The sequence below is a fragment of the Mus caroli genome, chromosome 13, assembly GCF_900094665.2.
Source record: "Mus caroli chromosome 13, CAROLI_EIJ_v1.1, whole genome shotgun sequence".
Taxonomy (NCBI): domain Eukaryota; kingdom Metazoa; phylum Chordata; class Mammalia; order Rodentia; family Muridae; genus Mus; species Mus caroli.
In genome coordinates this window covers 51,464,961-51,489,140 of record NC_034582.1, presented here as the reverse complement: position 1 = coordinate 51,489,140, position 24,180 = coordinate 51,464,961, and the positions used below count along the sequence as shown (strand labels likewise).

Genomic DNA, 24,180 nt, shown 5'->3' with positions numbered 1-24,180 from the left:
CCTGCCTCTTGGATCAGGAGCCCCTGATGGGCAGGCAGCTAGATGAAGAAATCTGTTAGGCTTGTAAAGAGAGACCCCCAATCACCACTGGGTGCTAAGAGGAGGAAGCCCATGCGCAAAACTCTGGCCTTTCTTCTGTCTTTGAATCTTTCCTTGGTCAAATGACCACATTCATTTCTACCATTGCTTTCTCCCAAGGCAGGACTCTTAGTCTAAAGCACCTTTAGACTCTGAAAATCTAGCAGCTTTTCAGGACCAGAGGTTTGGGGGTGCATTTCCCTTGCATGTAATTTACCAGTTTTTTCTTTATCCCAAAATGGCTCCAGACGTTCAGCCCCTTGGGGCTTAGTTGCCAGGAGTTGTCCTGTGTCCCACCACCCTACCCCATGCCAGGACAAGGACTCAGCCGTGCTGCCCCCTGCAGGCTCAGGCCTAGGTCTGTGGGCTGCTTAATGCACTATTGATGTCACTGAAGAGGGAGCAACTTGACCAGACAGAGATTGTGAAGGTGCAAGTCTAGCCACACCTGAACCAAAAGAAAAGGAGGGAGTGGGGCAGGGCCAGGATAGCAGAAGCCAGCACCCGCTGCTCCTCATTAGTGACCAAGGCTTGCCAGGGCATCAGAGCAACAGGTGGAGAAAGGCCCATGACCCTTCAGAAAGACCCAGTTGATTGGGCAGACACAACTCAAGGTATTTGCAAGCCAGCCATCAGCCTCACTACAGGTTAGTGAGGGAGTCTTCCTGCTTGGGTGTCTTCCCGGGGATTACCAGAACTCCAGCATCATGCGAGTAGCGGGCATATAAAGTCAAGTGTTCCAGGAACAGGCAGTTCTCACTCTTTGTTACTCCTGACCAAGATGGGAACAGGGAGGGTCAGCCAGCAGCTGCACCAGTGAGAATAGTCCCCAAGAGCTACACACTCGCAGAACAATGGCACCTTGCAGGTGTCCACACAGCCAGCTAGCATTTCTCCTCTATTGCCCTAGGGCCTCCCTCACCCCTGAGCATCTTGCTTCTGGGTCCTGTCACTATGAAGTTCCTCTAAAGGAGAACCACCAGCTTTCTATCCAGGCCAGGGTGGCTTGTGCCCTTTCACCCTAAGCAGCATCTGCGGGTTCCGAACGCCCGCCTAGCTTGCTTCCCCTCAGTGCCCCGTAGCACGGGAGTCTTCTGTTTGAAGTAGACCCACACTAGCCAGTGGCTCCCTGTTTCTCTCTTCCTTCTCTCCTCCGTGCCCTGTGCACCGTGAGTGACCGCGAGTGCCCGCCACCTCGCCCTTGCCCCCGCCCCGCCCAGCCCATGCCCGCCCTCTGCACCTTGCCGGCTCTCCTGTTATTTCCCACCTCATGCTTCTCTTTTCAGCTGAACCTTATTCACAGTGAAATCAGTAATTTAGCCGGCTTTGAGGTGGAGGCCATAATCAATCCTACCAATGCTGACATTGACCTTAAAGATGACCTAGGTAATTGGGATGGGGTTTGGCACCACCAGCTGTCAGATGAGAACTTGTGGAACCCAGAATTTAGGCTCTCTGTCTGCCTAGACTCAAGCGTGGTCAAGGCAGAGCTCCAGTCCTCGGTTGACATTTGATTGTAGACCCTGAGCATTGACTCACTCTAGACCACTCCAAATGGAGACGGTCTCTTACATCTCCTCAATTGTGATTGGCTCCTTCCCCTGCATTGCAGACACGTCACCATCTAAATTCTCTTCCATAATGATCAGACTGACTGCTGGTTTCTTGGGGGGGATTTTAAAATGTGTATGTGTGGTTTTTTTTTTTTTTCCTTTTCCTTTATTTCTTTTTAAGCTGAAAAAGTCAGGTAACAACAAAACAACAGTTTCTCCATTTACCCTTTGGTTAGAACGGCACTCCACGTGTATGGAGGGAGGCGAGCTGGGTTTCAGAGCATAGAGCTGGACATCATTGATCATGGACCGGCTCCTGTCCATCAGCCTTCCCTAACCACGTGCTGTGTGACTGACCACCACCAGCTGCGCACACCATGTGGCTGGAGGCTGTCAGTCAGAAGGGCAGACATTGAGCACAGGCTGTCCCTCAGGCGGCCCACCTCTGCGCTCATGTTGAAGGCATAAGTGCCCCTGTGGGACACAACCTTGCCAGAGCACACAGACTTGCCGTATGCCTTTGGGGGTCTTAAACCCAGACCACGGTATATTCTGCATGCCTTCTGCCCTGGACTGCAGCTGCTCTTGTCCTAACTGCAACTGGGCTCTCCTCCAGGAGCCCACTCCCACCCACACAGACAGGCCACAGCAGCATGCCAGAAACAGACTGGAGCTCAGAGGTACCCGGTTGGGATTTGTTTCCCGCCTGCTTTAACCAGAGGCCGTCCGTAAAGCAAAAGGGCAGAGGCTATAAATGGCAGCAGCTCTGTCCAAAGTGTAGAAAAGAGAAAAGCATGGAGAAACCCTTCCACCCACTCACAGAACTGATACGACGCCCTATGCTGGTTCCTCGGCTGTCATTTGAAGGGAAACAAAAGCAATAGAAACCAAAGCCTCCACGTTGGCTGCTGCAGACGAATGGAGAAACTCATTGTTGTGGTTGGCCTGACAGTCCACGTTCTTTTCAAAGCAGATGCCATGTTTCTGTAGCCTCCCCATGCGTGGGGTGCCAGTGTTGTTCAGGCTTCTGCAGGGTGAAGCGGGGGCATTCGTTGTTTTATTTCTTTTAATCTTCGGAAATGATCTCATATGTGTGTTTCTCTTTTTCTTTTCTTTCTTTCTTTTTTTTTTTTTTGGACTTGTCCTTCCAATGTTTAATTTAAACATGTCACATTTGATATTCCTCCTCCCGTCCTCACCCCCACCCACACGTGCGCACACTGCGTGGACTGATTGCCCCCTGGGCTCATATGTTGGAATCGACCAGGTAGGCCAGCCCTGCCACTGGGGCCTTAGTAAATGTGCCTGTGCGTGGGTCTTGGTCCAACACAGTTGATGTACATCTGTTTACCTGTTATAGTTGCAAGTTGTTCAGGCTGACATTGCCTCGATCGACAGTGATGCTGTCGTTCACCCGACAAACACTGACTTCTACACCGGTGGTGAAGTAGGTAATGCGAGCTGGGTGCTGCCGAGTGTGTGTGTGCATGCTCAGCCGGCCGCGCAGACAGCTTGATCCTCTGACAGCTACGCAGGCTGCATTCATGTCACGCTTCCAGCCGTCCTGACCTTCCCGGGACCTTCATCCCTGGGTTGTGAACTGGAGAGGTACAGCTGGCCGTCAGCCCTGTGCTTCCCGCAGCGGCCCCCTTGGGCACTTCTGGTTTGGAAACTGGCTCAGCAGCCACACATTTCTTTCTCTGCCTCATGAGGTGAGGTGCGGCTTTGTTGCAGACTGGGTCCCCCGAGGTGTCAGTTACAGGCTCTGTGCCCACCCAGCTTTCCTAATGTCAGGGGCGTGTCCATAGACACACGTTAAGGGGTACCCTTTCTAAATGTGTCCCCACGTGTGAGGTTTCAGTCAGATTGAAGGTGTTTATTTTATAAACAGAACTTGAGGAACACTGTCCTAGATGCAGGAAGCACTTGGGTCTCTCCTGGCAGCTGGTGCCCACTGTGAATCCAATGTGCTCAGCTGCTCCATGCCACTGAGGTATGCACAGGCAGGATGCTGAGTCCTGGAGCCGCAGATCTGCTGTGTGGGTTTGGTACTTTGGCACTACCCTGAGGGGTTATGTCACAAGGAGACATTCCCTGGCTAGAAGGGACCTGAATCTTAGCCTCACTATCTACTGGTTATTGGGCCTGGCCAAACATGTAATTTCTCCATGCCTCAGTTTCTCTACTTGGTAATGAGGCTTGTGTGAAGAATGGGCAGTGTACCTTGGTGTCTAATCCCGGGCCATGCTGCTGTTGGCCTCACTGTGGCTTGATATAGCTGTGCTGAGCCTGAGCAGTGTTCCAGAGAGAACAATAACATTCCTAGCCAGCTCCCAATCCTGTATCTCCCAGGATGAGGTGAGGAGTCCTGTGCTCTGGGTACAGATTGCTTAGGCCTAATGCCCAGTGTGGCACAGTGTCACTGACAGAGCCTGCTGTCACAGTTGCCTCGGACACTGTGATGTGGGCTGATGACTCCTGAACCCTTTGGGTTTCAGACATGATGGAAGTGGGCAGTAATGAAACCAGGCTGCAGGCAATTAAACCCCCTCCTAAGACGGTAGGCTCAGCCTTCATCCAGGGCAGTGGATGGAGGGGGATCTGTGAAGCTCCCTGGGCAACGTACATATCTCAGTCAGGCCCTGGGAGCTGCTGGTGGGGTGAAAGGCTCCTGTTTAGCAGAGTGGCCATGTGGGAAGAGATAGAAGTTTTGAGACAGGGTTACAGCCAGCTGCGGCGTGAGCAAGCTGTGGCCCCCACAGAGAGCCCAGTCCTCTCCAGACTGGGTAATGACAGTGCTGACACCTTATCCTGATGCACACAGAGATTGCTCTCTTCTGTGGCTCATAAGCAGTGTGGGCTGCAGAATGGGATCCCCCACATCCGTGTCACGGCTAGAAACCTCAGTAGGAGGAAAGACTGCACCAAGCGGGAATCCAGTCTTCCAAAGCCCACCTCTGCTTTCTCTGCCTAGAGATCCAGTCCAAACTAGTACTGGCCTTAGAAACCTGCTACAATCCCAAAACAGTAATCATCCAGATTCATGAATGGCCTCGGTCGCCTCCAGCTCCCACTCTGATGTGGGAGAAGGGGAAAGAGGAGGCTAGGGAGAACCGGCTGCACTTTGCATTTTCCGTGTGAATTCCTGAGTCCTGACTGCTGGAAGAAGGGATCCGAGTGCAGGAATGCCTAGCCCAGTGATTAACTTCTGCCCATCAACAGTTCTTTCTAACAGTGAAATAGACCACAGGCTGAGCCTGACATTTGTCCAAGCCTAAAGCTTTGCTTAGGCTGTTTTGAACACTGATACTTATGCCTGCTTTCTGAGCATGAAATAATGTTCTCGTTCTCATGGGAGTAACACATGGTTACGCTTGGGGGCGAATCAGCAGATTGCTTTACGATTAACCCTGAGGTTGAGCCTAAAATGCAAGAGCCTTCCTTATATTAAGAGTGTTGACAACACGGTTGAAAATGGGCCTGTTTCTTGTTAAAAAGTACACGTGTGTCTACATGAACATGTGCATACATATGTGTGTGTAGGAGTCAAGTCCTGACTGGGTTGATTGCCTGCGACCTAGGGTTTAGTTTGTAAGGTTGAGAAATGCATTAAGTGCATTCTTAGCTTGCAATCTCACTTCTAATTAAAGCAGTATTTAGTTATAAGTACAAAAGTTTGAAGTAAACACTCTTCCTAAGCTAAAACACCTTCAATTATAAAGCAGCGTATTCTTCTTGGGAAATGCTTTATATCTCACCTCTGTAAGCCAAGAACTGACTTTTTCAGACTGCCCAGTTCTCACCTAAGAATAGATTTGACAGAGAATCTGAGCCTTAGGCAGTAGCCGACGGACTATCTGTGCCTTCCTCAGATGGGTTAAAGGCAGGCTGACTCACGAACTGGTTGTTTTGGACCCCACACTCCTTTTCCTCGGCTGCATGGATATTGCAAGTGAACCTCTATCGGGGTCTCACATCTGGGCCATAGCCATGTCTGAGGGGTGAGTGAGGCCCTTGAGGCCCAGAGCATCCCCAAGACACACGGCACATCCAGCTGCTACTCGGTGCTGATGTTTGTACAGACATTTGGTAGCAGCAGGTGAGAGCCTCCGGAAGTGACTTGGGGACACCTGGCATAGAAAGCTCCTGCTGCTGTCACGGACGTAAAAGTGCAAGAGCATGCAGAGCAGCCGAGGACAGAGGAACCCAAGGCCCAGGCCGCACTTAGCTCCTGGGCAGAGGACTGCTTGCCATACTCATCCATGCACTGCGGGCTTCCCGCAGTGATGGTGGTGGCCCTGTCTTATCTGTGACAGTGCCCAGAGGATTGCCTTTTGCTCCCAGACACTTCTCGGGGTCAGTTCACCTCTTAGGAACATGCATGCACACAAGACAGGTTTTGCTAAGACAGGTCTGACCCGGGCTGGTACATTCCAATAGTCCTTGACCAACCCAGGCACACTTAGACTTTCCAAGACAAATGGTGAATCAATTGTAAGGGGATTATTTCATCCTTTCTGAGGAAAAGGATTTTTAAAAATTCACAGAATTGAGGAACCAGAGCTTAAAGAATACTAGAATCCTGTTCTGGCTGAATGTGACATCCTGCTGTTGCCACGAGTAGACTGCTGCCCATGGCCCACGTGAGCTATGGAGCCCAGAGCCCTCAGAGGTGCTGCTTAGCTCTGCTTTCATAGCAGGTCTCCTGGTTTCAGAGAGGCCTTTTAGCAATCAAGTCCTACACAGCCAGCCACCCTCTCGCAAGCTTTGTGCAAACCCAGTTCATCTTTAAACTCTGCTTCCGATGTTCCTCTCCTTTCCCTAAAACAATTCTGAATCATGAATGTAATTAAGAGAATACTGTCTGAATCCATTTTTCTTTTTTTCTTTTATTTAATTCACATATGACACCAAAGCTGCAAAATAGGAACTAAGCGTGGAGGGCCGGCCCAGAGGTGGCCAACAGGACACTTGCTCCTGGGCCTCCTTCCAGGAGTGCTTGGTAGGTGGAGCACATACTGCTCGCTCATGGACCTCCTCATGTGGGGCTTCTCCCCGAGATAAAACCTCAGCCGGCTCATTGGAAGCAAATGCCACCTGGTTTTGGTGCCCATGCTAACATGCAGGCCAGGCACACCTGCCAAGGTCAGATGCCCCCTTCATATCTCTGGCATCCCCACCCGAATTAACAGACACCCAGAGTGGGGGCAGCCAAAGGAGCCAGAAAGAACAGTAGTGCCTCGTGGCCACTGGCCGAGGGTAAATCCTTCTTAGGGGTCCCCTCCCTGACCAGCCAAGGCATAGATCCTGTTTTGCAGTCTTGTGAAACTGTAGCTGCTCAGGCCACGTAAAGTATGTAATCACGTGACATGTTGAGTGTCTGGGTGCTGCAGGCAGGGCGGCACTCTGACCCTGCCCTACCCTTGCCTAGGAAACACACTGGAGAAGAAGGGCGGCAAGGAGTTTGTAGAAGCTGTTCTGGAACTCCGGAAAAAGAACGGGCCCTTGGAGGTAGCTGGAGGTAAGGCGGGAAGGGTGCGCGCTCACTGGTGTGGCGCACGCGGGAGGAGCTGAGGACCAAGGGTGTGTAGCAGGGCCACTGTCGGCACGGTAGAAGACCTGTGAGCATGAGCACGCAGAGCGCAGCCCATACATTGTCAGCAGAGCTAAAGGCTCACGAAAACCACCTTCACATCTTATTTAGTAGCTCCTGTCTGCCTGGTGTCCCAATCTCAAATCCAAAGGATTTACAGAAGCAGAGTGTGACAGATCAGAGAGCCGGGAACAATCGAGGGTGAGGCTGAGCCACCTGCCTGCCAGCCTGCTTCCTTCAGGCAGCTGTCCTTTTAATGGGAAACATAAACACCCATTTCTTATGTGCCATGACCACCATTCTTAGTTAGAAAGGGAAAACCAAGATTGGCATGTCCATTCAATCAGCAGACAGTCCTGGAGATGTGTGGCTGGAACTGGCTGGTCCTGCAAGAAAGGGGAGAGTTGCCCCCTAGAGAGGCCATCTTGTTTGGTCACCATGGGCAGGATCGGGTCACACCGCCAGACTGCTGTGACCAGTGTGTAGGGCATCAGAGGTCCATCCCAGGTACTGACCAGCATTCAGTGGAGCTGGTGTGTAAGAGCCACTCTCAGGAGCACACCCTGCTTCTGGGGCAGAGGGGCTCCCCGACGTCCGCCCACAGCTCCTGGTTAGCAGTGAACTGGATGCTACTGTCTCAGTGGGCAGGTGCTTGAAGAGCAGTTTCCAGTTCCTGCAGGAGGGCAGCTGCAGTCTCCCATCTAGGGGGTCACTCTAGAGCAGGAGAGTAGGTGTGGGTTTGGCCTCTTGTGACATGTGTTTCTTCTTGTCCCTTCCAGCTGCTATTAGTGCAGGCCATGGCCTGCCTGCCAAGTTTGTGATCCACTGTAATAGTCCCGTCTGGGGTGCAGACAAATGTGAAGAACTTCTAGAAAAGACGGTGAAAAACTGCTTGGCTCTAGCTGATGACAGAAAGCTGAAATCCATCGCCTTCCCATCTATTGGCAGCGGCAGGTATGGGCACAGGGGTGCAGCGGCTGTGTCAGCCATGGGTGTGTTTCTGCAGTCGAGGCCCCAGATGGAGAGCTGTCACTTGATGCTGAGGCTGCCTCTTAGCAGAGTGCAAAGGTAAACAGTGGTGTGCTAGGACTGCAGAGTCGGCTCAGCGTCCACCTTGTGTGCCTTGCAGCTGTCTGTAACTCAGGCTCCAGAGTAATATGCTCTTGTCCTCTGCAGGCACCTATAAACAAACATATATACATGTACATTTTTTTTTTAAAAAATCATTAAAAGAATATGGAGGGCTGATGAAAAGTCAGAAATGTCTAAACCTTTGTGATAGCAAGTGTCACCACAGGGGTCTACAGACAGACAGACAGAGGGTCTTGAAGGGTCACTAAGACTCAGGTGGGTTCAAACCGGAGTGGGAATTCGGGGATAGTAAACGAACCTTAGGGTGCCCTACAAATCTTTGCGCAAGGCCTTTGTCTAAGCCAGGGTTTCTATTGCTGTGAAGAGACCCCATGATCAAGGCAACTCTTATAAAGAAAAAAACATTTAGCTGGGGCTGGCTTAGAGTTCAGAGGTTCAGTCCATTCTCATCATGGCAGGAAGCATGGTGGCACGCAGGCAGACATGGTACTGGAGAGGTGGCTCAGAGTTCTACATCTGAATAGGCAGGAAGAGAGAGTGACACTGGGCCTGGCTTGAGCATCTGAGACCTCAGAGCCCCCCCCACCCCCCCAGTGACACATTTTTCTCCAGTACAGCCACACCCACTCCAGCAAGGTCACACCTCCTCATACTGACACTCCCTGTGAGCCTGTAACAGCCATCTTTATTCAGACTACCATAGTTTACTTCTTGACTCCCATAGGCTTGTAGCCAGATCATAATACAGAAATACTCTTCAATCCAACTTCAAAAGTTTCCACCGTCTCTCAGTGTGAACCCTGTTTAAAAGTACAAAATCTCTCCTAAGATTCATGCACTGTCTTAACTGCAATCCCTTGTAAAAGCTCAAAAGGTAGATCATATAATTCATATACGGCACAGGATATGTATTACAATTCCAAACAGGAGCACAGTGAAGAAATACTAAACTTAAAGCAAGATCAAAACCCAGCAGGGCAAACTCCAGACTCCGCCTCTCCATGTGTGATGCCAAAGTGTTTTTCAGATCTTAAACTCCTCTCTGCGGTGTTGGCTTTGTTGACTGCAGCACACTTCTCTCTCCACACCGTTAGCAGCTATCCTCAGCAGGTGTCCCACAGCTCTGGCATCTCCAACATTTTGGGTTTTCCAAGGCAACCCAGGCTTCACCTTCACAGCATCACAATGGCTTCTCTAGGCCTCCATGCAGGGACACCCCGGCCCCAGGCCTGGCCTCAGTGGCTTTCCTTAGCCCTGGAGAGTCCACAATCCCTTTCTTGTGTCCTTGATTCTAAAGCCAGAACCATGTGGTCAGAGCTGCCAAGTACTGCTGCTGCTGAGGCTGGACCATGCTCCCTTGTTCAAGTGTATTTCCACCAGCTTTCTGATTTTTTGATGGTCTCCTTTAATATCTAAGCTTGGCTGTCTTAGAACTCACTCTGTAGACCAGGCTGGCCTCGAACTCAGAGATCCGCCATCCTCTGCCATCAGAGTGCTGGGATTAAAGGTGTGTGCCACCATGCCCCGCCCTAAGCTTTTCTTTCATTCCTTTTCACAAGTTGGCAGCTTAGCTGGGCAGGGCCTTGCTCTGAGGTCACCACTCCCTCTATTCCACTTAGCATCAGGCTTGTCTTTAATCTGTTTACACTTCCTGGTGCCCCTTTCTCCTCAAAGTGGACATTTTGTATCTCCCCTTGCTCAGCTTGCTCCTTTTCATTACAGAGTTGCAAAACTGTCAATCTACAACTCTTCAATTTAGCCCTAGGCAGATTTTTTTTGGACAAGGGCAGAAACCAGCCTCACTCTTCACCAAAATATCACAAGAACAGTCTCTAAGCCACATGCTAAATTGTTCTCCTCTGAAACTTCTCGAGCCAGGCCCCCACAGTTCTTCCATATTCTTACTAGATGGCCTGTTAAGCCCCTCTTAAAGCATTCAGCTGCTTCTCTCATCTAGAGCTCCCATTCTGCCAACAAGAATCCATGTGGTCAGGCCAACCACAGAAGTGCCCCAGTCCATGTATCAACTCTGTCTTAGCTAGGGTTTCTATTGTTGCAAAGAAACTCCATGCCTTAAGGAAGGCATTTAACTAGAGCTGGCTTACAGTTCGAAGGTTTAGTCCATTATCAGCATCATGGGAAGGGTGGTGGCACGAAGGTGGACATGGTGCTGAGAGGTAGCTGGGAGCTGTACTGGACTGGCAGGCAGCAAGAACAGAGTGAGTCACTGGGCCTGGCTTGAACTTCTGAAATCTGAAAGCCCTCCCAATGTGACACTTCCTCCAATGAGGACAAGCCTCCCAATAGTGTCACTCTCTATGTGACACTATGTGCCTGTGGGGGCCGGTTTTGCTCAAACGACAATAGCCCTCAATCCCTTTTGCTTTTCTTCCCTAGAATGCTTTATCTCCCATCCCATGGCTGTAGGTGAACATACAAGGTAGGGCTGAATGAATGAGCACTTAGGGCCGGCCCTGCCCCAGCTCCAGCTCCTTCCTGCCTGTCATGTACCCTAGATGTACTTAGGAGATCCACCCTTCAAATCAGACAGAGAATCAGGACAGTATAGTCCTGCCACTGAGTGTGGATCCAGGTTAGACCTAGCCATAGACCATTCCTTGAGAAGCCCATCATCCCAGTTTGAGGCTTCTGTCCCTCCTTTATCCAAGGCAGAATAGGGTAAGGGCATCGAGTAGCTGTCCTATATTATGCTGTCCTATCAGGCAGTCTCTGCCCTGTGGGCTAAAAGCAGCTCTTGCTCAACACTCCCTCCTGTTCTCATGAGAACTGTGAAGGACAGAGCCCATGCTCCCTCTTGGGCTGCACTAAGATCTCACACCTTCAGGCCCCACTGTGGTCAGGTCTCTCTGGCTGTTGCTGACTGACCCTGTTTCTCTGGAGCCTTTTGCTGTTCCTGACTGTGATGACAGAGGGAGCCCATCCCTCCCAGGCCAGCAGCTGTGGAAGATTCTCACTCTCTCCCCAGCCTACAGTGTTGAACACCAGGGGCTCCTTTGCCAGAGGTCCCTCACTCCCGTGTTGTTCAAATACGTAGTCTTCCTTGTATCTCTGGATGAAAGACCAAAATTAGCCCAAGATGAGCTTGAAGGATTACTGAGCAGACAGGAAAGCTCACACCTGTGCCTGCAGCTTGCTCACACCTGTGCCTGCTCACACCTGTGCCTGCAGCTTGCTCACAGCTGTGCCTGCTCACACCTGTGCCTACAGTTCACACCTGTGCCTGCTCACACCTGTGCCTACAGTTCACACCTGTGCCTGCTCACACCTGTGCCTGCAGCTTGGGCACACCTGTGCCTGCTCACACCTGTGCCTGCTCACACCTGTGCCTGCAGCTTGCGCACACCTGTGCCTACAGCTCACACCTGTGCCTACAACTTGCTCACACCTGTGCCTACAACTCCCACCTGTGCCTGCAGCTTGCATCTGTGCCTGTAGCTTGCTCACACCTGCAACTTGCTCACTCATAAACACAGTTGAACCCTCCCAGTGCCCTTTCCTTCTGCTGTGCAAGTACTGCAAAAACAAGTGTCTGCTCGTGCCACAGAACTTGTCACAGAACTGGATGTCGTATAGGTGCCAGGGCCCCTCCCAAAGTAGATTCAAGACCATTCTTTAACAGTGCTTCTGGATCAGAGCTTAAGCAGCCATACTTACTGCTCCTACCTCCCATAGAAGGTCAGGCCTTTGGCACTGTGTTGCCATGCTGTGTGACCTCTGGTAAATGAATCAGTCTCTCTGTTCTGGGCCTTCCCTAATAAGCGAGGCAGGCCGTGGAGTCTGCCCTTCTTCACAGATGGTTCTGAGGCTCGGTTAATTGATGCTTCGGATGCACTTTGATCTGCCCTGATGAAAGATGCTTCTGCAGAGCAGGGCTGTAGGACCTTTATTGGAAGTAATAATTTCACGCTCTTTCATATGGCTATTGGGAAATTCTTAATTGAAGCATAAAAGTCATTCTCATAAAAGAACATCTGTTATTACAAACTTATTTACATTTTTCACGGAGTAAAAGTTTTTAAAAATAATGAGTGGGAAGCTTTTAAAGGGCGGAATGCCAAAGGCAGCAGCACATGTGCGACTCCCCTGGCCACATCTGTCAGGCAGACCTCGTCCCCACAGCCCTGCAGACAGCTGCCCTCCCTTGCTCGCTCACTCGCTCGCTCGCTTGCTCTCATAGGGAAAGAATGGGATTAGATCAGGCCCGCCAGTAAATCACAGGGGCTGAGGGGAACGAAGCAGCTTGTCTGTGGCATCTGTGTCTCTGGCACAGAAGTTGGGGTGGAATGCAAACATGGGGTGGAGCTGGGAGCACTTCCCCCAGAGGGGGCTGCTGGTGGCCCCCGGGGAAGGCGGGGGCAGCGCTGGCCTGCTCCTGCCGCCCCAGGCTCTGACTAGAGGCAAGGAGACCCTTCCATGTGATCCTGGCCTTGGTCGCAATGCTAATACACGCCTTGTGCTGCTAGACTCGAGGGACCCCCTTGGGACAGCATGAGGTGACACACTAGTGTGGGGCTTAGAATAAACCCACCTCAGACTTAGAGCACAGACTCTAACACCCACCGTGTATGGACATTCACAGAGCTCCGGGCGCCACTAGACATCTCAGCTCCACTGTCACCCAGTACGGAGGAGTGCGCCTTTTCCTTTACTCGCTGTTTAACACTCTATACCTGCCCTCCGCTTTGTTGTCCTGTTACCTTCTCCTTGCTCAACACCCTAAATCTGCTCTCAACTGAGTTCCATTTCAAATCTCCCATCTGGGGAAGTTTCGAGTGACTGCTCCACTGGGGATCTCACATGGCTGGTGACTATCCCTCCAAAGCATGGCAAAGTTTTCATTCCCATCTCCTGCTTCTCTTTTCCTTGCCTTTGGAAAATTGATTACTCCTCAGTACTGGGTGACTAGATGACTGTTAACTTCAGAGGTCAAAGAGCCACGTTTAGAGGGTTAAGGCTGGCACCGAGGCCACACAGCTCATCCTTGGCTAAGAGGACGAGAGCTTGCTTCCAGGGCCCCAGGCTCTGAAGCTTGTCCTGTGGGGCAGGCTGGGCCTGCCGCATGCTGCATGTGTGTTCTCCGTGCCTAGCATCCCTGCCCACGTGCCCACTGCACTCAGACTTCCCTGGGAAGTGTTATAGCTCAGTGTTGTCTGAGCTACTACCAAGGACAGCACAGCAGCCGCCTGGACTCCAGTGCAGCTTTAAAAGAAAAGGAGAGACCAGAGCCCACCCTGAAGGCCTCTGGTCCTGCAGATGTTTGGAGGGCTGGGAGGGAGAGACTGGTCCCTGATTATTCTGACCTCTAGCTGTGGTAAACAGCCACCACCATCCTCAGAACATTCCTCCTTGAGCTCAGAGCTCTAGGCTTCTCTACCAGAAGTAGCCTTCGTATGGGGCAGCTTCAGAGAGTCAAGCAGCCATTCTAGTGCCACAGAGAATGTGGGAAGATGGTGGAGGCCTGGGGTTACCTGCATGGCACAGAGATCTAATCCTAGCAGAAGTGATGATACAGGAGGTGAGAGCCATGTCCCCACATTACCCAAAGCTCCCCTCTTCTCCCTCCAACACCGCTGCCCAGACTTCTCCATGTCTGGGTCTCCAGCTGGCCTGTTCCTCGCAGTGGCCCTTCCCCTCCCAGAGGTGATGAGTCTTAGCAAGACCTCCATAGGGAACCCCTGAGATCTCTTTGCACTCACCTAGGAAAGTGGGGCCACATGTGGAGAAAGGGTGTTCCAGATGCAGCAGGACTGACCCAAGGGAAGCTCACATGACTTTAGTGTATGCCAGGTATGGCCCAAGGCTGGTAGAACAGGGGACAGCGCTAAGCAATGGACTTGAGGTGCTGTGAACAAAAGGCACCAGTGAGAGGAGGGGAGTCTGGGAGGGGAGCACAGGTGAGAGGAGGGGAGTCTGGGAGGGGAGCACAGGTGAGAGGAGGGGAGTCTGGGAGGGGAGCACAGGTGAGAAGAGGGGGTCCGGGAGGGGAGCACAGGTGAAAGGAGGGGAGTCTGGGAGGGGAGCACAGGTGAGATCTGGGGGGTCCGGGAGGGGAGCACAGGTGAGAAGAGGGGGTCCGGGAGGGGAGCACAGGTGAGAGGAGGGGAGTCTGGGAGGGGAGCACAGGTGAGAAGAGGGGGTCCGGGAGGGAAGCACAGGTGAAAGGAGGGGAGTCTGGGAGGGGAGCACAGGTGAGATCTGGGGGGTCCGGGAGGGGAGCATAGGTCGCTGCAGTGGCATCACCCCCTCATTACAGCAATACTTTCGGGAGGAAACCAGTACATCCTGCACAAGGGCAGCTGGAATCCAAATCTAAACTCCAGAGCAGAAGCCCCAAGCCCTGAGTCTTTGATGTCCACCCAAGTTAGAGAAAACTGCAGAGACCTGACAAGACAGGAGTGGTGTTCACATGGGAACCAAGGCAGTGCCTGTACTCAGAAGCCTGTGCTGTCTGTGCCAGCATCCAGGTCTGCAGCCCTCCAGCACGGCTGGCCGCCATACACACTGGGTGGCAGCTCTCTGGCAAGCTGAGACCAGCGTTGCTTACAATGCCGACAATCACTCTGTCCTAGCTGTCTGGGGGTCTGGAGGGTGTAGTCTACCACCTTTAGAATGGTTCTGGGAGTCCGAGATTATCTCTAGTGGGCTTGAGCTGCACTCTGCTGCCTGATACACATCATCCTGTCCCACGTCTGACTTGACACAGAAGCCTGGGGCTTTCGGCTGCCCTGTCTCTCTGTCCCCGGGGGAAGGGCATGTACTCAGGTCACCCATGGGTTACATGATGGGGTAGCCAAGGCACAGTGTGGCTACAACTGCCCTCACCCTTGGAGCGCAGGGACAGCTGTGGAGTGTCAGCATCCCACGCATCTACTTTGTCACTGTACGCCTAACTAGGGCAGCCCATCTTGCTTTCTGCTTCTCCCCAGGGCCTGCTACTTTAGAGCATGGCTCCCACTCACCCAGCAGCGGGCCACAGTAGCAGAAGGATGTGCTGAGGTGGGCACTACCAGTACAAACTTCTCACCCTCCCTTTCCCACTCTGTGTACTCTGAGAGTCTAGATTAAATGAGTCCTGCCCCGCTGCCTACACGTAGAACATGGTTCCCAGCGAGAATGGCTGAAGGCCCGAGGGGCAGAAGTTCCAGGTCTGGAGTGCAAGACAGGCTATGTATGATGTCAGCACCAACCTCAGGTTCAGAGTTAGATCACAGGAGCCCTCCCTCAGCACCAGTCACATACCCCTTTCCAGGGCCACAGCTGAACCGGCTACAAGTGACCTGCTCACTTGATGCTCTTAGGAGTCTTAGGGAAATAGTCCAGGGCAACATGATCATCACATCACACATTTGGTGTGTGCCAGGCAGGGAGGCCAAGCACATCAGCTGGCTGATCACACAGGAGCACACAGCTGTGACCCTTTGGCTACCGGGAATTGCCGGAGGCCTTCCTCAGCTTGGCTCACCAGAACAGGTGTGAAGTGAGGCGGGCGGGCTTTCAGCAGCTGAGCCTGGCACCGGTGGACGAAGGGCCACACCTCCCCTTGCGGAGAACAGCTCCTCGCACTTCTCAGAGCCCATCTATCTATCCAGGTTATGCCTGAAGACTGAGGTCTTCCTTCCCCAGCTACTCTCTCTGTTCCCCGGGCCTGAGAGCGGACTCCAGCAGGATACACACAGTTGGCTGTGGGCTGCACCACTGGAATGCACTCTGAGCAACAGATTGAGCATATCTCCTCCAGCAGTTCCCACCCAGCCTACTGTGCCAGCTGCCCAGTGCCCCGCGGTTCCCTGACTTCTGTCATCATGTCCCCGCTGTCCTCCAGCTTAGCTAGGACACCAGTCTCATTCTGGAAAGTCAACCAGACTGGAACTCCAAGCAGAGCTGTGTGTAGAGGGGTCCTGAGCCTGTATCACACCCCCACGGTGGCCCTCTAAGAATGCTCAGTGGTCCTGAGGCATGTAGTTCTGCCCTGGTCCCGGGTCTCCCAGGTGAAAGCAGGGTCACAAGAGTTTTTTTTTCTGTGGCCATGTGATGCCTTGAGCATCAGCAGCTGTGGAGAATGTGGCTCCCCGGGTGGGTCCGTGTCACGGGCACAGTGCAGAAAGCCGGGGGTGCTGTGACCACATTGTCATCCCATAGAAGACCAGCCAGAATGGCAGGCAGGCGAAGGACCGCAGACTGCAGTGAGTGAGCAGAGGCATACCTCTGAAAGGTGCTCCGAGCATAGCTTCCTTCCCATTAGTGCGCGTGCAGCATTGAACCAGGAGCTGGCTCGGGCACACACGGACCCATCCATGCTGAGCTTCCACCCAGGTTGTGAGTTCACATTCTGGGCCCCTTGTGACATTGATTGTCACACATCAGTGGCGGGATACTGACTTGGAGACTTCAGTGATAACCCGAAGTCAAGGTTATCCATACGTGCCCCAGAACTCTGCTCTGCACCACAGCGCCTGCCCTGCCCTTTGCTGTGACACCAGCTGATGCAGTTTGGAGACAGGTCTCTGGACCCATGTTCACAGATGCCTGGGTACTGCCTGTCCCCCACCTTGGTTCCGTCTGGATGATCTACAGTGTCCATACTTTTGGTTTTGAATGAGTTGAGTTTGTTAGGCATGCAGTAAGCAGATATGAGCACAGCAAGCGGCAGAGAGACCAGGTTGTGTTACACTGACAACATCCAGCAGAAACGAACTCTAGAAGCCTAATGGAGGGGGAGAGAGAGCATGCATGAGCAAATGCAAACGGACTCGTAGATATCAAAGCAGTCAGCAGTGACCTGTTGGGGGAAGCCCACCAAGCAGTGCAGCTGCAGCTGCAGCACCGAGTTCTGAGCATCGCCCGGGCATGAGCAGACAACTTTATACTGCAGGATAACAGGAACCTTGCTGGCTGTCTGCTCCTTCCCCTTGTGTCAGAGCCAGTCTGCCTCGAGACAAGGAGGCGAGGAGAACACCTGAGATAAGGGAGGTCACATTGTAGAGTTCAGTTCCCACGTGCCAACAGCACACGGCAGTTCTCTAATACACCTTACCCTGCGCCGACTTTCTTCATGCCCATGTGAGCCCAGTGTGAGGACCCCGCAGGGGAGGCCCGAGGTGGGCTCTCACCATAGACGCCCCGAGCGCTGAGCACTGTGTTCTCTCCTACAGGAACGGGTTCCCGAAGCAGACAGCAGCCCAGCTCATTCTGAAGGCCATCTCCAGCTACTTCGTGTCCACGATGTCCTCCTCCATCAAAACTGTGTACTTCATGCTTTTTGACAGTGAGAGCATAGGTATCTATGTGCAGGAAATGGCCAAGCTGGACGCCAACTAGGCCAGTGATCCCTAGAGCCAGCACATGTGGTATCCCCCACCTCCAACTGGAAAGAAAGGAAAAAAAAAAAAGAGAGAGAGAGAGAGAAAAAAAAATCCCCTCGCCTGGGACTCCTGTCCTCCTCAGTCCTGCTCACCTAGGGAAAATAAGGTTTTGGTTTCCGGTTTGATTTTTTTGTTTGTTTGGTTTTTTTTGTTTTTGTTTTTGTTTTTTTTTTGGCCTTCTACAATGTTTTCTGTTAGCACTGATAGCCGGCATTGTCCTTGTTAAGCACTGCTTTCCAGACCGTGTCTGACTTAGTCAACCTAGAGGATTTTATAGTTTCACTCTTAACGAAGTCCTGATTAACACGGAGCAGCAGAGCAGCGGCCCCTCCCCTGCGTGGCGGCAGCAGGAAGCCCCGTTTGTAATGTGCGCTGTGCTGCTTTACCGTACACCCAGTGGCATTCTTTTTACTATAACGGTTTTTCCCCCCCTCTCGGAAGAGAAATCATAAAATTTGCAACAGACCTCCTAACTTTTGTTTACTTTTTTGTCTTAACGATAGATTTGAAAATGAAAAATGTTAAAAAGACAACGGGATCTGTTGTCCTTGTTATATTTGCAATCTGAAATTTGTGTGAATTGATTTAGTAAAATGTTAAACTGTTACGACGACTGGCCGTGTCTTGCGTTACTGTGTCCTAGGGACACAGGTACAGGCAGCTTACACCCAGGAAGCTCCCGGATAGACCCTGTACCTCGGCAGTTAGGTCAGACATCTGCTGGCCCTAGGGGTGTGTAGGAAATTCATGTTGGAAGCTTCAGTTCTCCCGAGTGTGGTTGGGCTATCAGTTTCATCTCACAGAGCAGGTACCCAAAGCCACACTGATGATAAGAGTCTTATGCAGAGATCAAGGTCTTGGACTCTGGGCCAGATATCTCCTGGCCCCATCTGTCTCTAACTTGTGGCTGGGTTCTACAGATAAAATTCAGGCCATGAACCTTCTGCTGGTCTACATTTGCTAGCCCCCCCCCCCCCCCCCCCCAGGAAGGTCCCTAGCAAGAGGGTCCCCAAAGATACTCTGTCACTGCCGAGGTCATGGGCACTCGTGATATCATCTAAATTTGCCTAAAAGCCCAGAAGCCTTCTCGTATGTCCTTGGCAGGTGTCTGTCTAGAAGGGTAGGTAGAACCAGGGAGGAGGACGAAGCGCACTCCAGAGCATGGACCTATGTACAGCATCTCTTCTATGCCAGCTCTGGTGGTACATGCCTTTAATCGAAACTTGGAGGCAAGGGCTGGTAGAGCCCTGTGATATAAAAACCAGCCAGGGCCACACAAACCGTGTCTCAAAAAACAAACGGATTTCCTTTCCTCAGGGAGTCTGACGAAGTCTTAGCAGTAGCCACAACCACCTCCAACTCAGACCTGAGTGACACTTTCCTAGCTTCCGGCTCCAGAACCCTTTCTTAACCAAAGCAGTGCTAGGTTTAGATTGCCTCATAGGAGCTTCATTTGGCCTTGGTTCCTCCAAGAGGGAGCACCTTAAAACAGGGCTCGGACTTTCCTAAGGAGTGTACGCGATCCCCAAGAGCACGGCTCTAACAAGTAGCAACCCCCCAACCCCCCCCCCCCACAAGGGCACGAGTAGACACTACTGTTTGCTGGTGGTTTGGACATGTGCTGTGTGCCAGGCACAGTAGTGAGTACTTCATAGGCAACGATGCACGGGCTTCCTTTCCATCACATAAAAAAGCAGGCCCCATTGTTAGCTGTGAGCCAGCTATCTAGTGACAAGATGCTGCCACCTATGGACAGACCCTGTCACTGATCACTCTGACAGCCCATCTGGCCTTGGTGGCAGTTCTAACTCGGAGAATGAGACATCCCAAGGCACCTATTGAAGTGTGTAGGAGGAGTCCAGGTTTAAATGACTTGTGCTCCTCCACCTTTGAAACAATTCCAGTCAAGCAACTGGTAGAGTTTTTGAAGACCCTCCACTAGATGTCGCCCAAAGGATTGGGAAGGGACTGGGGAAAAAAGGGGGCAGCCAGTTTCTGCTCTTTCTTGGCAACAGCACAAAAGAATTTGTTACAATTCTTGGGGTTTCCAAAAATCACCTAAATGGTTCTAAACTTTGACTGTCCAGTGCACAGTGGTTGCTAGATTGCACCTGCAGGGAACCTCTCAAAGCATGCGTCTCTCTCCACTCGGAAGACCATGCTTGAGTTAGTAAAACGTCCACACCAAGTTCTGTGAAGGGACACATGCCAGCGTCCTCCTGCAGCCACAAGCTGCTGGGTTAGTGACAGCAAATGCCACAGAACAGAGTCCTCATCTCCATCCAGAATCTAAGGCCACATACCCTTGGATTCTACAGTGGCCCCAGACACTTAGGAAATACTTTCTCGGTTTTTTGTTTGTTTGTTTGGTATGAGCGTGGTATACGTGCACATGTGTGCCCTTATCTATGGAATGACAGCCTCTAGCCCTGGAGCTAGGCCGGCTGCCAACAAGCCAGCATGATCTGTCTGCCCTGCCACAGGGCTGGTGGCATAGCTTCATGAAGCCACACCTGCCTTTTTTTTTTTCTTTTTCTTTTTTTCCTTTTTTAAAATATATCTTGTGGATGCTAAGAGTTTGAACTCCGGTCCTGACATTTCCACAGCAAGCGCCAAGCCATCTCCTCCCCTCCCCTGACCTGTTTCTGAAGAGCAACCCGTGCTCTGAGCAGCAGGGCTCCACCCTGAGTAAGTCCATGGTTTTCTTAATAGCTTCTTCCATGAGCCTTCAAATGGCCTTTGGGATGTCACAGAGACCACAGCTCCAACTGAGACTGAGTTAGCAACAGCAGCTGCAAGTATCCCCCCTCACACACATACACCCCCCCACACACACACATCCTTCCCCTCCCTCCCCCATCCTTCCCCCTGCTTCTCATGGCAAGCCTAGGAGGATGGTAACGGTCTTTACATGTAGGGAAACAGTGGCTCTAAGGGGAGCTAGGATTCGAACCCAGCTCCACATGACTGTACAACCAGAGCTTTCTCAGGACGTACTTCCCTTTGGTATCAGTCCAGTATTTTGCACCGCCCTTGTCTGCCCACTGGTAGGGCCTGGGTGATCAGCCTGGGGGCCATAAACAACTCAAGTGTATGAAAGAATCAAAATGTATACTGAAGGAACTGGAGAGGTGTTCAGTGACTAAGAGAGATTCTTCCAGAAGACCCAGGTTTCATTCCCAGCACCCAATATGGTAGCTTAACTGTCCGTAACTCCAGTTCCAGGGGGATCCAACACCCTCCTGGCCTCTCTGGGTACCACACACATACATGGTACAGACACAAATGCAGGCAGGCAACAACACACCCACATGTTAAAAATGTGTGTCTAGGCAAGCTTGACATGAATTTTACAAATGCTTCCCGTGGCAGAGGCCTCTGATGGTTGGCCTGTCACATAGACAGGCCAGGCAGTGCCTCTGTCTAGCAATGGCTTGCAGAAGTGAGTTTGTTTCCTGGTGTGGGAGGTTCTAGAGGGCTTCTTGGAACATGTAACCTAGCGCTAGACTTGGTAAGGAATGTCGGGATCTTCTCAGACAAGGTAGGTGACAAATGGAACATGGACAGACAGCCCCCTTGACTCCAGGCTGGGAGCACCCTGGGCCCTTCTGCTGATGACCCAGGCCTCACCCCTACCCTCACTTATGACAGCCACCCCTTCCTGCCTTCTGCACCCCACCCCCAGCCTTTGACAAACTTACTTTCCATTCAGGGTCAGGTGCATATTGCAGCCAGCCCTGACAGACAGATTAGCTTATACACTAAAGCGGGGAGGGGGGTGTGGGGGGTGTGGAGAATTCCATGAGCAACAATCTCCCCGCTTCACCCAAAGCCGACAGTGCTGGCTCCCAGGGCTTCTAGGCTGTCTGCTCAGCCTTCCTCAAAAGGTGAGGCCCCCGGCAAGCTTGTCCATTTCTTGTTTGTCATTTGGGCTGCTTGGCGGTCACCCTGTGGTCCTGAGGGCAAAGCCTGCCCGTAGTCTCATTAGCAACCATGATGTTTAATTTTCCCCAAGGCACCGATGTCGAACTTTATCTTAGAAGCTGGCTTTGGGGCCTCCTTGCAGGGATACGGGGGAGGCTAGGGGGGGTGGTGGGCAATCTGCCTGAAGGTTCTGAGGCAGGGGAGAGCTTGGCGCCCATCCCTCAATGAGAAGAAAGAGACACATTCAATGGCAAAGGGAGAGGCCATCTTTTCTTGGGCTTTTCTTCTGTTTAGAACTTGACCTGTCATGTTTGCTTCTGGGGCCCCCTCATATCAAAATCATATCACATGACCCTCCCAACAGGTGAGGCAATACATTGCTCATTAATCCCAGGGCCCTGACATCCCCTGCACTCCCGGCTAAGGCATGTAAACAGACTGGCCTCTCCCTGACCCCTGGAAACCAACCCAGCAGGTGCTGTACTGTCAGACTTGAGAACTGTTGCAGAAACTTCCCTCCTCAGAAGATGCCTCCACTGCAGCCATGCCAGTAACTCCATCCTATGGCCGTGTGTGTGTGTGTGTGTGTGTGTGTGTGTGTGTGTGAACATGCATGCGGAGGCCCCAGAGCTCTCAGTTCGGTCAAGGACAGAATTGAGGGACATGCAAATCACCATGTTTAGAACGTGAGAAGGCAGTGGGGGCTACCCCCCCCAAAACTACAGTTTCGGAGATGCCTTCCTTGACCTCTTTGCTCTGTGGAGTGGCCACCGCTGCCTATAGCTCTGCCATCAGCTTCCCTCAAAGAGCTCCAAACCGGTCTCCTGAAGACTCTGAACAGAGTCTGCTGGATTCCCCGGTCCAAAGCAGGCATGCTTTATGATGTCTTCCGGGCCCTTGATGTCAACCTGGATGTGTTCTAAGGTACACAGGGCGGGCGCCATTTGTCCTGGCCAAGACGTCCCCCGATTGCCTTCCTGAGCAAAAGAGAGAGGCGGTCCCGGTGTCCAAGGTTAAAAGTCGTTACCTTGGCTTCAGGTTCACACCTGTACTGTAGTGAGGGAAAGAATACACAGTACCAGAATGATGCTCTCCGGATCTCCGGATGCCTTAGCACCTGAAACCAGAGTACTGAACACAGTAGAGAGTAACGCAGCTTAGAACACACAGAAAATGGGAAGCCGGTGTACCTTGCTGCCGTGAGTCCTTTCTGGTCCTCTGCCCTTGTGAAGGTGACTTTAACCGCAGCACCATCAGATGACATGTTGTCCTACCACCTCCCTCCAACAATCCATAAAGGCTTAAAGGGCAAGAGAGCCTTCGCCTTTAGACCCTAGCTGGTGGCACATCCCTAGCTGACCATTATGGCTTGCTCAGACCCCCCGATGAGAGACTCCGGAATATCTGCCTGTGCACCCCTGCCCAGGCTGACCGGGAAACTTAATATTTCTGCACTTGGAAACCAGGCTCCCTGAGCTTAGGAGAATAAATTAGAGTCGAGTTCAAATAGGCTCAGCTGTGGCAGATGGGCAAATTGATTAGCTTCCCACCTGGGAGGTTAAATTCCACTGCCCCCCAAACCAGCAGCTGGGTAATGAGCTGTCAGTCAAACAGCACAAGGCAAGGCCCCTCGCATAATTGAAACCCGGCAGCTCCTCATTAGGTCCCACAGAGGGCCTGGCTATGAGGTCTCACCTTGAGGTCCTATGGCTGCACACAGTAGAAAGGAAATTCCACAAGGACAAGTCCCATGTGAACTTCAAGGAACTTCTGCCCACTTCAAGTCTTTGCACTGGGTTTGTCTGCCGTCCCCAAGAGTGTCCAAGAAGTCAACGATGTGCATGTCTGATGTCGCCATCAGCATCGCACCCGAGGGCCACCACTTCTGCCCTCTTCACAACTCTCTTCTGCCTCTCAGAGTGTCTCCATCACCTTGCAAGCCATCACCCTCATCTCTTGTCCCCTTCCAGTGCAACGAACACATGTCCACACTGCCACTGAAGTCATCACAGTGTCCCAATAGACTAGGTGGCTATTTTATAGATTCGATACTGAGACCCAGACAAGTAGGAAGCTGCCTTCCAATGTCACCTGAGGTCTAGGAAGGACAAAGGCTGGCTCTCCCCTGATCTCGCACCAGCAGCAGCTCTGCACCTGAGCTGCCCACCTCTAAGCAGGATCACATGCCTTGCTCATTTAGCCTTTTGCAAGCATCTGCTCTGGCAAGGGTCCCACCACCTTTGTGTAGAGTCCTGCTCAAGCCTGCATGCCTCCACTCCTGGACACACACACACACACACACACACACACATTGCCTCCTGCAGGAATGTTTCCCTTCTGGAAGGATGGTGTTTCTCAGTCCACTCTAAATGTCCACTGGCCAGAGCATCATGCTTGCCAGACAGCTGTCCTGTTTGCAAGCAGCCGTCTCCTTCAGTGGACTCTCGAGTGTGTCTATGCACACTGTTCCTTATCTCTCTGGGCCATACCCAGTAATAGGGTCTGGGGACACAGCACTGAGTAAGCAAAGGAAACTCTGCCCTTCACAAAGACCTGG

General features: G+C 52.1%; 1 protein-coding gene across 6 annotated transcripts in view; it reads left to right on the top strand.

The window, feature by feature from the left end:
- The window catches only part of LOC110307790 (core histone macro-H2A.1), a 62,842-nt gene extending 44,536 nt beyond the window's left edge, over positions 1-18,306 (top strand). For 4 of the 6 annotated variants that reach the window (XM_021180005.2, XM_021180007.2, XM_021180006.2 and 1 more), the window contains 4 exons: positions 1,365-1,464; positions 7,063-7,152; positions 8,004-8,178; positions 17,490-18,306. In XM_021180005.2, the coding sequence (XP_021035664.1) occupies positions 1,365-1,464; positions 7,063-7,152; positions 8,004-8,178; positions 17,490-17,655 (531 nt within the window). In that variant the 3' untranslated portion in view covers positions 17,656-18,306. Of the gene's footprint in view, positions 1-1,364; positions 1,465-2,991; positions 3,083-7,062; positions 7,153-8,003; positions 8,179-17,489 lie in introns of all 6 variants that reach the window. The other 2 variants (XM_021180009.2, XM_021180008.2) reach the window with 1 other exon arrangement.
- The last annotated feature ends 5,874 nt before the right edge of the window (positions 18,307-24,180 follow it).